Source organism: Blennius ocellaris (assembly GCF_963422515.1).
Source record: "Blennius ocellaris genome assembly, chromosome: 2".
NCBI lineage: Eukaryota > Metazoa > Chordata > Actinopteri > Blenniiformes > Blenniidae > Blennius > Blennius ocellaris.
This window is the reverse complement of record NC_137651.1, coordinates 31,769,709-31,782,226: the sequence shown is the minus strand read 5'-3', so window position 1 is coordinate 31,782,226 and position 12,518 is coordinate 31,769,709. Positions and strand designations below refer to the sequence as shown.

General features: G+C 51.0%; 1 protein-coding gene across 1 annotated transcript in view; it reads right to left on the bottom strand.

Moving 5' to 3' along the window:
* Nucleotides 1-12,518, bottom strand: part of brip1 (BRCA1 interacting helicase 1) — a gene marked incomplete at its 3' end in the record, with an annotated part of 55,315 nt that overhangs the window by 19,945 nt on the left and 22,852 nt on the right. Inside the window, 2 exon segments of the mRNA XM_080511311.1 lie at nt 4,115-4,236; nt 4,672-4,831. Coding sequence (XP_080367437.1) covers nt 4,115-4,236; nt 4,672-4,831 — 282 coding nt within the window.

Genomic DNA, 12,518 nt, shown 5'->3' with positions numbered 1-12,518 from the left:
CCGGGGCTCTGGGGGCCACAGCGAGGGGGCAAGAGGGCCAAAAGCACTGGCCCCGGGGCTCTGGGGGCCACAGCGAGGGGGCAGGAGGGCCAAACAGTGGCCCTGGGGGCCACCGCGAGGGGGCAGGAGGGCGAAAAACATTGGCCCCGGGGCTCTGGGGGACACCGCGAGGGGGCAAGAGGGCCAAAAACACTGGCCCCGGGGCCCTGGGGGCCACCGCGAGGGGGCAGGAGGGCCAAAAACACTGGCCCCGTGGCTCTGGGGGCCACCGCGAGGGGGCAAGAGGGCCAAAAACACTGGCCGCGGGGCTCTGGGGGCCACAGCGAGGGGGCAGGAGGGCCAAAAACACTGGCCCCGGGGCTCTGGGGCCCACAGCGAGGGGGCAGGAGGGCCAAAAACACTGGCCCCGGGGCCCTGAGGGCCACAGCGAGGGGGCAGGAGGGCCTAACAGTGGCCCCGGGGCTCTGGGGGCCACCGCGAGGGGGCAAGAGGGCCAAAAACACTGGCCCTGGGGCTCTGGGGGCCACAGCAAGGGGGCAAGAGGGCCAAAAACACTGGCCGCGGGGCCCTGGGGGCCACAGCGAGGGGGCAAGAGGGCCAAAAACACTGGCCCCGGGGCTCTGGGGGCCACCGCGAGGGGGCAAGAGGGCCAAAAACACTGGCCCCGGGGCTCTGGGGGCCACAGCGAGGGGGCAAGAGGGCCAAAAACACTGGCCCCGGGGCTCTGGGGGCCACCGCGAGGGGGCAAGAGGGCCAAACAGTGGCCCCGGGGCTCTGGGGGCCACAGCGAGGGGCCAAGAGGGCCAAAAACAGTGGCCCCGGGGCTCTGGGGGCCACCGCGAGGGGGCAGGAGGGCCTAACAGTGGCCCCGGGGCTCTGGGGGCCACAGCGAGGGGGCAGGAGGGCCAAACAGTGGCCCCGGGGCTCTGGGGGCCACAGCGAGGGGGCAGGAGGGCCACAAACACTGGCCCCGTGGCTCTGGGGGCCACCGCGAGGGGGCAAGAGGGCCAAAAACACTGGCCCCGGGGCCCTGGGGGCCACAGCGAGGGGGCAGGAGGGCCAAACAGTGGCCCTGGGGCTCTGGGGGGCCACAGCGAGGGGGCAGGAGGGCCAAACATGCAGATCTGCAGAGGAGGACAGGAGCAAATGAAGATGCGCCTGGTTTACAAACGTACATTAATTCGCAGCACTTCATCAATCAATCCTTTTGTGTGGCGAACAAGGAGGCTGTGCGCAGTCCAACCCTCCGTCAGCCTCCGTCAGCCTCCGTCAGCCTCGCCCCACCTGACCGTGCAGCTCTGACAGGAGACGAGCGCTCTCTGTGGAGCGCCGCATGTCGCGCACAAACAAAGGCTGTTGATGTGGAGCGTACAATATGTCATTAGAGATGCACGGCCTCTTCACGCTTGGCCGGCTCCACCTTGGCGTCTAACGAGCTCTGGCTTCCTCTGCCCTCCCGGCGGTGCTCCAACCACTCAGCCGCCGCTCTTTCCCAGAGAAGGCGCTTCGTTTCACAGGCTCCTCGCAGGAAGCTCGTACGAAAACACGACTTTCACAATGTCGCGGTCATTACGGTGAGAAGACCATCCGACAGGAAGCTGCGGTGAGGAACAGACGCCTCCAACTGTCTGCATCGCCTTTCAAGCAAAAATGTCTTTTCACACATAATCTGAAACCCGATACCCGATATCTACTTATACCAGCCAAGATGGAGGTCATCTACCAGCACACACATCTGTCCAGCACACACATCTGTCCAGCACACACATCTGTCCAGCACACACATCTGTCCAGCATACACACCTTCTGAACTGCACACTTTAACTCTTTAAGTAGATCTCAAAGTGAAAGTAACTTTACTAACCCTAAAGTACAAGTACTAACCTTTCTCTACTCGCTGATACAGAGTATCTATACAAGTACTTATTGAATGGGATGAAGCTAATTTATACTTCATATGGAAAAAAAAATATGAAGGGTACAATGCTGTGAACTACCTGTGCCAACGCTACGTCACCTCCACCAGCCTCCTGTGCCAACACTACGTCACCTCCACCAGCCTCCTGTGCCAACACTACGTCACCTCCACCAGCCTCCTGTGCCAACACTACGTCACCTCCACCAGCCTCTAGTACCAACGCTACGTCACCTCTACCAGCCTCTAGTACCAACGCTACGTCACCTCCACCAGCCTCCAGTGCCAACACTACGTCACCTCCACCAGCCTCTAGTACCAACGCTACGTCACCTCCACCAGCCTTTAGTGTCAATGCTACGTCACCTCCACCAGCCGCTAGTGCCAACGCTACGTCACCTCCACCAGCCTCCAGTGCCAACGCTACGTCACCTCCACCAGCCTCTAGTGCCAACGCTACGTCACCTCCACCAGCCTCTAGTGCCAACGCTACGTCACCTCCACCAGCCTCTAGTGCCAACGCTACGTCACCTCCACCAGCCTCCAGTGCCAACGCTACGTCACCTCCACCAGCCTCCAGTGCCAAAGCTATGTCACCTCCACTAGCCTAACGCTACGTCACCTCCACCAGCCTCCAGTGCCAACGCTACGTCACCTCCACCAGCCTCCTGTGCCAACGCTACGTCACCTCCACCAGCCTCTAGTGCCAACGCTACGTCACCTCCACCAGCCTCCAGTGCCAAAGCTATGTCACCTCCACCAGCCTCTAGTGCCAACGCTACGTCACCTCCACCAGCCTCCAGTGCCAAAGCTATGTCACCTCCACTAGCCTCTAGTGCCAACGCTACGTCACCTCCACCAGCCTCCAGTGCCAACGCTACGTCACCTCCACCAGCCTCCTGTGCCAACACTACGTCACCTCCACCAGCCTCTAGTGCCAATGCTACATCACCTCCATCAGCCTCAGTGCTGATGCATGTCTCACCCTCCAGCCGTGTTGAAGCTACGTCACCTCCACATTGGCCAAATGGAACTAAAATACTTTGCACTGCTTCCTTTTTTCCCCTTCTACTAACCTCAGTTGTCTTTTGAGAGAAAACTTTGAGAGAATTCCTACATTTCTTACTTTACTGTAGAGAGGAGTTTATTACTGCCTCACATAGAATCAACAATATTGATAATAATAATAATATTGAAGCAAACAGCTCTGGTATCAGAATAGCATCGGTATCGGCAGATATCCACAATTCGGGTATCTTCCAGTGTTTATGTTCCGATCCCACTGTTCTCTGCTTTCAGTATGGAAACTAACAACAGCTCCGACTAGTGGACCAACATGAAAACTACACCATTTATTCCACGTAAACAGACATTGTTTTCTGCGTGTTGCCGTGGAAACGTGAAATGTTTCCAAATGAAAAGACAAAAACGGTCGTCGTGTGAACGGGGGCCAGAGACTCAGTGATGTTGGATGTGGGTATTTGAGTCTCCGCCCACCGCGACTCGCCGCCGACACACGGCTGGACCACACCTGAGGAGTTCAGTTAAAAACTTCGCTTAATGATCTTCCGGCACACTTCGGTTGATCCGCTTGCCTCCTGCAAGCGGTGCGACATAACATCGAGAACGTAAAGAATCGCGGCGTGAGACGAGACGTGGAGGAGGAGGCCTGGCGGAGCTGACGGAGGTGGAGCTGACAGCTGAGGCGGAGGTGAAAGGCTCTGGGAAGCTTCAATCAGCCACACGTCCTGCTGCTCTGACAGAACAGGTTAGTGGAAGCGCCGTCGTGCTCTGACAGGAGGATGAGGAGGAGACTCAAACTTAAAGGTCAACTTTATCTGCTGAGGACGGGGGGGGGGGGCACGCGGCAACATCACATCACTTTGGGATTGTTTTTCACGGATCACCAAAAAAAGGGATGTTTGGTGAGGCCGTGCATGAGCGTGCACGTCTGTGAGGTCCGACTCCTTTTATTTGTCTTCGTGCGAAGCAAAGTGTTGGAAGAAAGGACGGAGGTCGATGTGATTTATTGGCGACGGTCCAATACAGAAGAAGTCAGTGAGTGAGGGTGAAAACACAACGATTTCAAGTCAAAACGCATAACCTTCATTGTGTGTTGGTCACCGCTGCCGGTCACGGGAGGTCGGGAACTTTGGCGTGAGGCAAACTGCCAACAGGAGACGGTGTGACGGCACTTGCCTGGAGGTCTTTGATGTTGGGGAAGGGAATCCCAATGGTGACCACGGCTCTGGCGTTGTCGTCCGTGAAGTCCAACCCTTCGCTCACTTTGCCCCTGCAGACGGCGATCAGCAGCGCTCCGTCTGCAGCCGGCCAGGGAGAGACGAGAGGGTCACTGCTGGCTTCTTCACACGGCTCCAGTCAGCCTCGCTGTCCAGCTGCTGTCCAGCTGCTGTCCAGCTGCTGTCCAGCTGCAGTCCAGCTACAGTCCAGCTGCAGTCCAGCTGCAGTCCAGGTACAGTCCAGCTGCAGTCCAGGTACAGTCCAGCTACAGTCCAGCTGCAGTCCAGCTACAGTCCAGCTGCTATCCAGCTGCTATCCAGCTGCAGTCCAGCTGCTATCCAGCTGCTGTCCAGCTACAGTCCAGCTACAGTCAGCTACAGTCCAGCTACAGTCCAGCTGTTGTCCAGCGACAGTCCAGCTGCTGTCCAGCTGCTGTCCAGCTGCTGTCCAGCGACAGTCCAGCTGCTGTCCAGCTGTTGTCCAGCTGTTGTCCAGTTACAGTCCAGGCATCTCACCTCTGCCCTCACAGTATTTGATGGCATCGTAGTACATCTGAAGCAGCTCCTCAAAGTCGGCCTTGGGCCCGCCGCGGGGTTCAGTGATGACCATTTTATGATGTTCCAGCTTCTCCCACAGACCCGTGTTGGTCCATCGCTCTTTCAGCTTGTCCAGCATCTGAAACCAATCACAGTCAGTGACTTGGTGCCGGAGCCGAACCCTCCACCCTGGTCTCAGTGGAAGAACAGCCCAACGGCAAGGCAAGACGACCTCCGCGGTTCTCCCCGAGCTTCTGCTACAAAATAAAACACCGTCCTGGAAAAGTTCACATCACAGCGTTGGTGCTCAAACTGGTAGCAGCAATTCTTTTCATTGAAAATACCAGTTAGTATGTTCTTAATTATATGTCCGCTCTGCAGGTTCAGCTCGCCCGTCGGCTTGGATCCAACTATGGGCGGGTTTGTTCTGAGGGCCACATGCTGCTTCTGCTTGGCCGTGGTCAAAGCTACCAGAGTCAAAGTTTCTTACCTGAAGAAAGAAGTTAAAGTTTAAACTTTAAGAAGTTAAAGGTGAAGAGGACATCTAAACCAAACACACTCTTGACCACTTTTCATGAGCGTTCAGTGCTCAAATAACCAGGAAAGACAATATTAACCAGGAAAAAGCAGGATTGCTATTGCACCTCAGGAAAACGTGGACTCGGTTTTCCCCTCCATTAAAACCATTAAAACTAAAACCTAAAGCAGGTCACTCTATGATCCCAGTCAAGAGAATCATGCATGGAAACCATCTTGATCCCAGTTCAGTCGTCTCTTTGTGTACATAGGACATGTTGATGAGCCTGAAGTGAAGGACAGAGTGGAACTAAACTCACCATAATATAAAACAAAGAAGCGTTCGTGTTGAAAGCAGTCGTGATTTCCTTCACTTGCACTTGGCAGAAAGCTGCTGTATTTCAACCCTCTGCAATAAAATCACTGTTAGCATACTACTGTCAGAGCAGAAAGTCAGCGTCTCTCCGGGGAGGCACATTGATCTAAAAGCCCTCTTCCTAGCATGGCCTCGCTCATGTCTGTGCTCTGAACATTACATCCTTGAATAAGCTTGGCTTCACAATAAAAAAGAAGCTCCACTGGCTCGGAAATGTGTCAGGAGGGTCAAACAGAAGTTCTTCTGGCAGTCAGCAGAAAACTTCCCAACAGGCTCAGTGTCCAGGTGAAAAGCTCCAGCCAGGTCAGACGTGGATCGGGAGGAAGAGGAGGAAGAAGAGGAGGAGGAGGACGAGGACAAAGAGGAGGATGAGGAGGAGCATCCACCAACATCGTCTCTGTTTACCTGAATGAACAACCGGCTCAAGTGTTCCTCCAAAACTCACCAGGTTCCGGAGCGGTTTCCTCGGCGGGGTTTTGTGCAGCGTGGAGGAAGAAGCGTAGCGGAGGACAGGAAACGAGAGCAGAGTGGTGATGCTGTGCTGCATGCCAGGGTGCCTCACCGTGGTGAAGTGAAGCATGGCAAAGATTTTATCAGGTTAACTGCCTCCTAAAGCAAGTAAGGTCGGGACACGAGCATCAATAAAACATAACACGTCGGCTAAATATGCAGTGTTACATCGTCGAGGACCCCCCCCCCCCCCCCCCCTTACGTGCATCCTCAACTCAACAAACGGTTTGCCCCACAACTGCTTTCCAGTGCAATCATGAGCGAGAGCTGAATAATTCACGTTATGTACTTTAGGACGATCCGCCACTAAACAAAACAGCCATTATCTGCCAGGCTGCACTTGGAAAAGGAGGCGATTCCAGAAGGACGGAGCGCGGAGGAGAAGAGCGACGCCACGGCTCCGTTCAGACACAACTTCACAGACGGGGCTGCACTTTTAGCACTAAATAACACAAGAACTAAAGTTTCGCTCGTTATCAGGATTCTTCAGGTGACACAGATCTGGATCTGACCGTTTGCCCGCGAGGGCAGGAGAAACAAAACTCAAACACCACAGACGTCCTCGGGGGACGGCCGTCTGACAAAAGACCATTTTAAACAGAATATGTACAAATCAGCTGTACAAACCTCTTTTTGTTTGACTGAAGGTGACACACACGACACACCACCACTGACGGTGGTTCTGATGGTCCATGCGACCGCACGCCGCCGGTACAACTCTTCATGTGTGGTCACTGATCCGACTATGAACCTGAAGAGGCGTCCCAGTGTGAAGCCAACCACACAATGAGCTCATGGAGACACTTTGATACGGGACGAAACATCTCATAAGACATGAGCTCGTCCAGTTGGCCCCGGTGTGTTTGCAGTGTGAACTGTGATCGTTCTCAAAAGGCCGTCTGAGCAGAACCAGAGGCCCGGCCTACATCATTTTTCCGTCCTTGACGTATCGCCGTAGTACCCATGCAGTGCGTTGGTTTTTCCCCCCCGCATCTCTCGCCTCCAAACAGGCTGGATGACAAAAGTGTTCCCTCTGCGATCGGCTTCAGCACCGGAGCTTTGGTTCTATTTCCTCCCGTCAGACCGCTCGAGGCCGGGCTCTAAGAACTGGATGACCACTGGGATTGTCCCACTGCCTTCCTCATTGTCCATCCTGAGGACACTTTGAGGACGAACGCCCGGTGCCCACAACCACTGCCGGATCACAGACGACCTTGCTTGACCAGGACGTTAGATAAGGATGCCCGTATGGGTCGCATCGGAAACTCTGTGCCCCACCTAATGTTGGGTGTGTCCGCATCACTGGAGGAGGGGCTCCTTGACGAGCCAACACAGGGCTTCATGGACGCATTGTTTTCACAACCTTTTTGATACTAAAATTGTTTATCTGCAATAATTTATGGGACAATATATCATCCAGCAAAAAGTCCTGGTCACCATGTTGGTTGGTAGTAACTAGTTCTCCTGCACATGCTCAGCAGAGCCAATCAGAACAAAGTTCCCTCCATGTTGTCATGACTCCCAGTCCAGCTTCTCCTAGAATATCCATGTCCTCCCAGCGTTAATGTCTAGAGCCCATTGAGGTTCAATCAGACTAAACTCTAAGTGTGTAAGAATGAATTATGAGATTTTTTTTTTTTTTTTAAAGTATAAATATGAAAACTGACAGAGGCTGATCTAAAAACACTAGAGTGGCAAAAATGACATTCAAAACCGCCCCTTGGTCAGAATTTATTAATGCGTTTGTGGAGGTCACATGACGCAACACCTTTCACAATAAAGGTGGCCAACGCATGTGAAATGACACTTTAGACACGTAAACTCAAAAACAATTTCCAGATGATGGCAAATTGTTTTAATCCTGAATAAAAATACGATACCAGATACAGGTGACTGAGGTTTTTTTTTTTTTTTTGCAAATATAATAATATCTGATTTCCTTTAATATGTATATTTCAGAATAGACTGGTGAATTCTTGCCGTTACAAAAGGATTAAAAGAAGGAAAGACTTTGTCCATATTTAATATGTGACGTTTGACTTGTTGGGCCTCCAGAGGTCAGATCAGGTGGACGTGGCCCCTCAACTGAAATGACTTTGACCCCCCTGTACTGGATGTTCAGTGGTACGAGCTCCTGCAGGCTGCACGCCACGGTGGGACGGGCCCGGCTGCATGGCCGCAGGTGTGAAACGCAGCATTTTACCGAGCACTCAAACGCATCACCAACGCCTTCAGCAAAGCCTTTCAACCATGAGAGTGTGAGACACTCGACACAGAGAATTACAGACACAGAAATTACAGACATGAGCGGCCTGATGAATAATTCAGGGGCCAACATCTGACAAAGAGCTGGTGTGAAGCTGTGAACCTCCGCTCACCTCAGCCCCAGCTGTGCTGCACGACACCCACTGTGGCCGGCCGGCCGCTGAAGGCTGAAGTCCAACGACCGTCTGGACCAGGGGGGGGGGCAAAGCCATTTCAGCTGAGGGGCCACGTCCACCTGATCTGACCTCTGGGGGCCCAACAAGTCAAACGTCACATATCAAACTGCAGATCTGGACGAATGTCAAAGTCTTTCCTTCTTTTGATCCTTTTGTAACGGCAAGAATTTACCAGTCTATTCTGAAATATACATATTAAAGGAAATCAGATATGATTATATTTGCAACAAAAAAAAAAAACCCTCAGTCACCTTATCTGGATATCGTATTTTTATGATTTTTACAGCGTTCTCTGTTGTCGGCCCTAAGCTGTGGAACGCTCTGCCCCCCCCCCCCCCCCCCCCCACTGTGGACTGTTTTAAATCGCGTCTTGAAACCCACTTTTATTCTCAGGCTTTTAACACCGTGAGTCGTTTTGTCCCCTGTGTCTTTTATTTATCTTATTGTTCTTATTTATTTTATTGCTTTTTAAGCTTTTTTATATTTCAATTTTTCTTTTAAATTGTTTTATTCTTATTTGTAGTTTTTTTTAAATGTGTTTGTGGTTTTTAATCTGTTTTGATTTTTATTTATGGTTTTATATTTATTTAGTGTTGGAGCTAATTTGCATTGTTTTAGTTTTATTGTTTTTATGTGCAGCACTTTGGAAACGCTTTGTTGTTTAAATGTGCTATATAAATAAAGTGGATTGGATTTTATTCAGGATTAAAACACTTTGCCATCATCTGGACATTTTTTTGAGTTTACGTGTCTAAAGTATCACTTCACTTAAGTTGGACTCATTGTTTTATTGTGAAAGGCGTTGCGTCATGTGACCTCCACAGATGCAATAATAAATTCTGACCAAGGGCGGTTTTGAATGTCATTTTTGACAATCTAGTGTTTTTCAGTTTTCTTTTTAATGCCTGTGTGTGTGTGTGTATTGGGGGGGGGGGGGGGGGGCGGGGGGTGTCTGGTGTCAGAACAGTTGCACATCTCTGGTCGACACACGTTTCGATTCTTCAATTTACTAAAATTAACGATGAAATCTTTTACCCTGAGTTTTCTAACAAAAAAAGCTCTTTTAGTACCAATACTTGCACTCAAACTTTGATATATTCAATATTATACATATATTTTTCTATTCAAATTTTCTATTATTTTTGTAAATGACCATTCTAATCACGAGTATCAAATAACTCAATTTCCATCTTTTAACGATTAAATTGCAATATTTTAATCATGATTGTAATATAGTATATATATCATCAATAAACTACACAGTATTACTAATTATGTCACTGATTGATAACAAAATTGGTTATTATCACAATCATCGTGGTTGTTGTTATTTAGTAAGCTGAAATCATGTAAAACACTCAGTTTTTACCCTCAGGGCATAAAATACATCTACGTATCAATCAAGTTCTTACAACGTTTCATGTAAAGAGAATAAATTGGTCACCTGGATCATGTTTGTGTTTTCATCCAGTCGGACATTTTTGCTGCAAACTTTAAACTTTTTAATTGAAAATAAGCGAAGGCTCCACGTCATTCGCCCCAGCAGCTCAGGTTGTTTCCTCCCCGGAGCTCCACGGGGGGTCGGTGTGCGTCTGAAACGTGAGCCTGAAGCCTCCATTTGAGCACAACAAGCGTGTCATTTTGAAGGGAATTCGTTGGACTTCCAAACATCGGGCGGTATTGCGGCGGCGGCGGCGGCGGCCCGACATGGATGCGAATGAGCGGCATTTAGCACATGAGAGGCCACAACAAAGAGTGAATAATTCATGCTAGTTCTCTGGCGGGGGGGGCGTGTTGCCAGATCCTCCGCCACCGGGACGCAGACCGAGGCAGTGAACTGGAGTCCTTCTGCCACTTTTACACTCCTCTCATCTTCGCCCCCCCCCCCCCCATCTTTCACCCCCTCTCTGCATCCGGCCTCACCCTGGCCTCCCTGGCCGTGTCCCCGGTGTCACCGAGCTGTGTGGCGACACATCGCGCCTCCTCTAGTGCCTGCTGAATTATGGAGGGGCCTTGGAGGCGGGTGGCATTAATGAAACATGCAAGCCACATTTTCGCGGCGGCGAGGGGCGACGTGTTGTTGCCGTTGTGAATTATTCAAGCCCAAAATATCACAGTAACTATCACGCCAGGACTGGTGGCGAGGAGCCACCTGCCACCTCCCCCCCGGTGTCGACGCGCCGGCGAAACAACGGCACGCCGCCAAAATACCCACCGCCGGAGTGACTTCAACCCCCCCCCCCCCCGACGGAAAACATCAACAGAGTCAGCGGTCTGCCATGTCCCGCAGATTCTTACATGACATTGAAATGCAGTGAGAACGTCACGGTACCGGTCCACTCAGGGTCTGTGTGGATGGAGACATGTGGTCACTGTATGCAGATGACGGTGCCGTGAATGTGAGGGAACGGTCACTTTGTTCACTTCCAACAAACACGCCGTTGTTTCATCTCGTCGCGCGTCCTGTGGTGTTCGGTAAAGTTTACTCAGAAACGGCGGCTGTTCTGTGGAAGAAGCTTTCAGAAAGTGTTCGGAGACTCGCGCCGCTGTTGTCGCGCTAAAAGGAAAGAGCAGCTCAAATCCCACAAAAGTGTTGTCGTCGCTCGAAAAAAGTTGCAGCAGAGTCTTCGTTCAGTGGGAATAACTGTTCCGTCCTGAAACAAACCTGCTGCTCAGGTAGAAAATAATCATACGTCTGGATCTACGCTGAGAACTGACACTAAAACAAATAAATAGAAAAAACATTATTGTTATTGCCGATTATTGTTTGTTATATGTATTTACCCAGATGTTGTAGTTGTTTAGCTGTTAATTTGAATTATTATTTTGTCCCAAGAAAACTACCAAGTTGGATTGTTATTACGCTGACTGTCAAAATAAAACTACCAAGTTGGATTGTTATTACGGTGACTGTCAAAATAAAACTACCAAGATGGATTGTTATTACGGTGACTGTCAAAATAAAACTACCAAGTTACATTGTTATTACAGTGGCTGTCAAAATAAAACTACCAAGTTGGATTGTTATTACAGTGACTGTCAAATAAAACCACCGAGTTGGATTGTTATTACGGTGACTGTCAAAATAAAACTGCCAAGTTACATTGTTATTACAGCGGCTGTCAAAATAAAACTACTAAGTTGGATTGTTATTACGATGACTGTCAAAATAAAACTCCAAGCCCAGGAGAATATAGACTGGGAGTCATAACACCACAGAAGAAACATTGTGCTGATTGGCTCTACTGAGCATGTGCAGAACTACTAGTTACTACCTATGTGGCGACCAGGACCAGGACCAGGACCAGGACCAGGACATGGACCAGGACCAGGACCAGGACCAGGACCAGGACCAGGACCAGGACCAGGACCAGGACCACAGATTCAGAAAGGTTATGTTTTTCCGTCCTTTTCAAAAATCTCCACCTTGGGGACCGTTTTTTTTATTTACAGAGGCTCAAAGCACCAAAAAACACAACAAAAGGTCAACGAGTCAATGAGTTTGTTTCTGTGGAAAAAAACCCGACAGCTTCTGTATTTCCGAGCTCTGGGGCCCGGGGGGGGCCCGGGGGGGGCCCGCTACGAGAGCAGTGTTCACCAGGACAATAACCAAGCAGTTAAAAGTTTGCAGCCTGACATTACCGCGTCTATCTTCTCCACAGTTTCCACATCAAGCTCCGCTCCACTTCAAACAGCCTGGCAGGAAGAAAGCCGTGAGCTCAGGAGGAGGGGGGGGGGGGGGGGGGGGGGGGGGGGGTGCTGCAGGAGGAGGAGGGGGGGGGGGCTGCAGACGGGCCACTCAGGCACCATTTAACATCGGCCTTTAAGTCTGACAACGTGAGCCTCGCTACAAACGCCCGGCTTAGTCGAAGAGCAATAACCCTGAAGTTTCCACTGTAAAAAAAGCCAAATGAAACATCAGCACTGATCCTGTGCACCGGGCCGGGGCCCGCCGACGGGAACGTGGCCCCGGACAGACACGA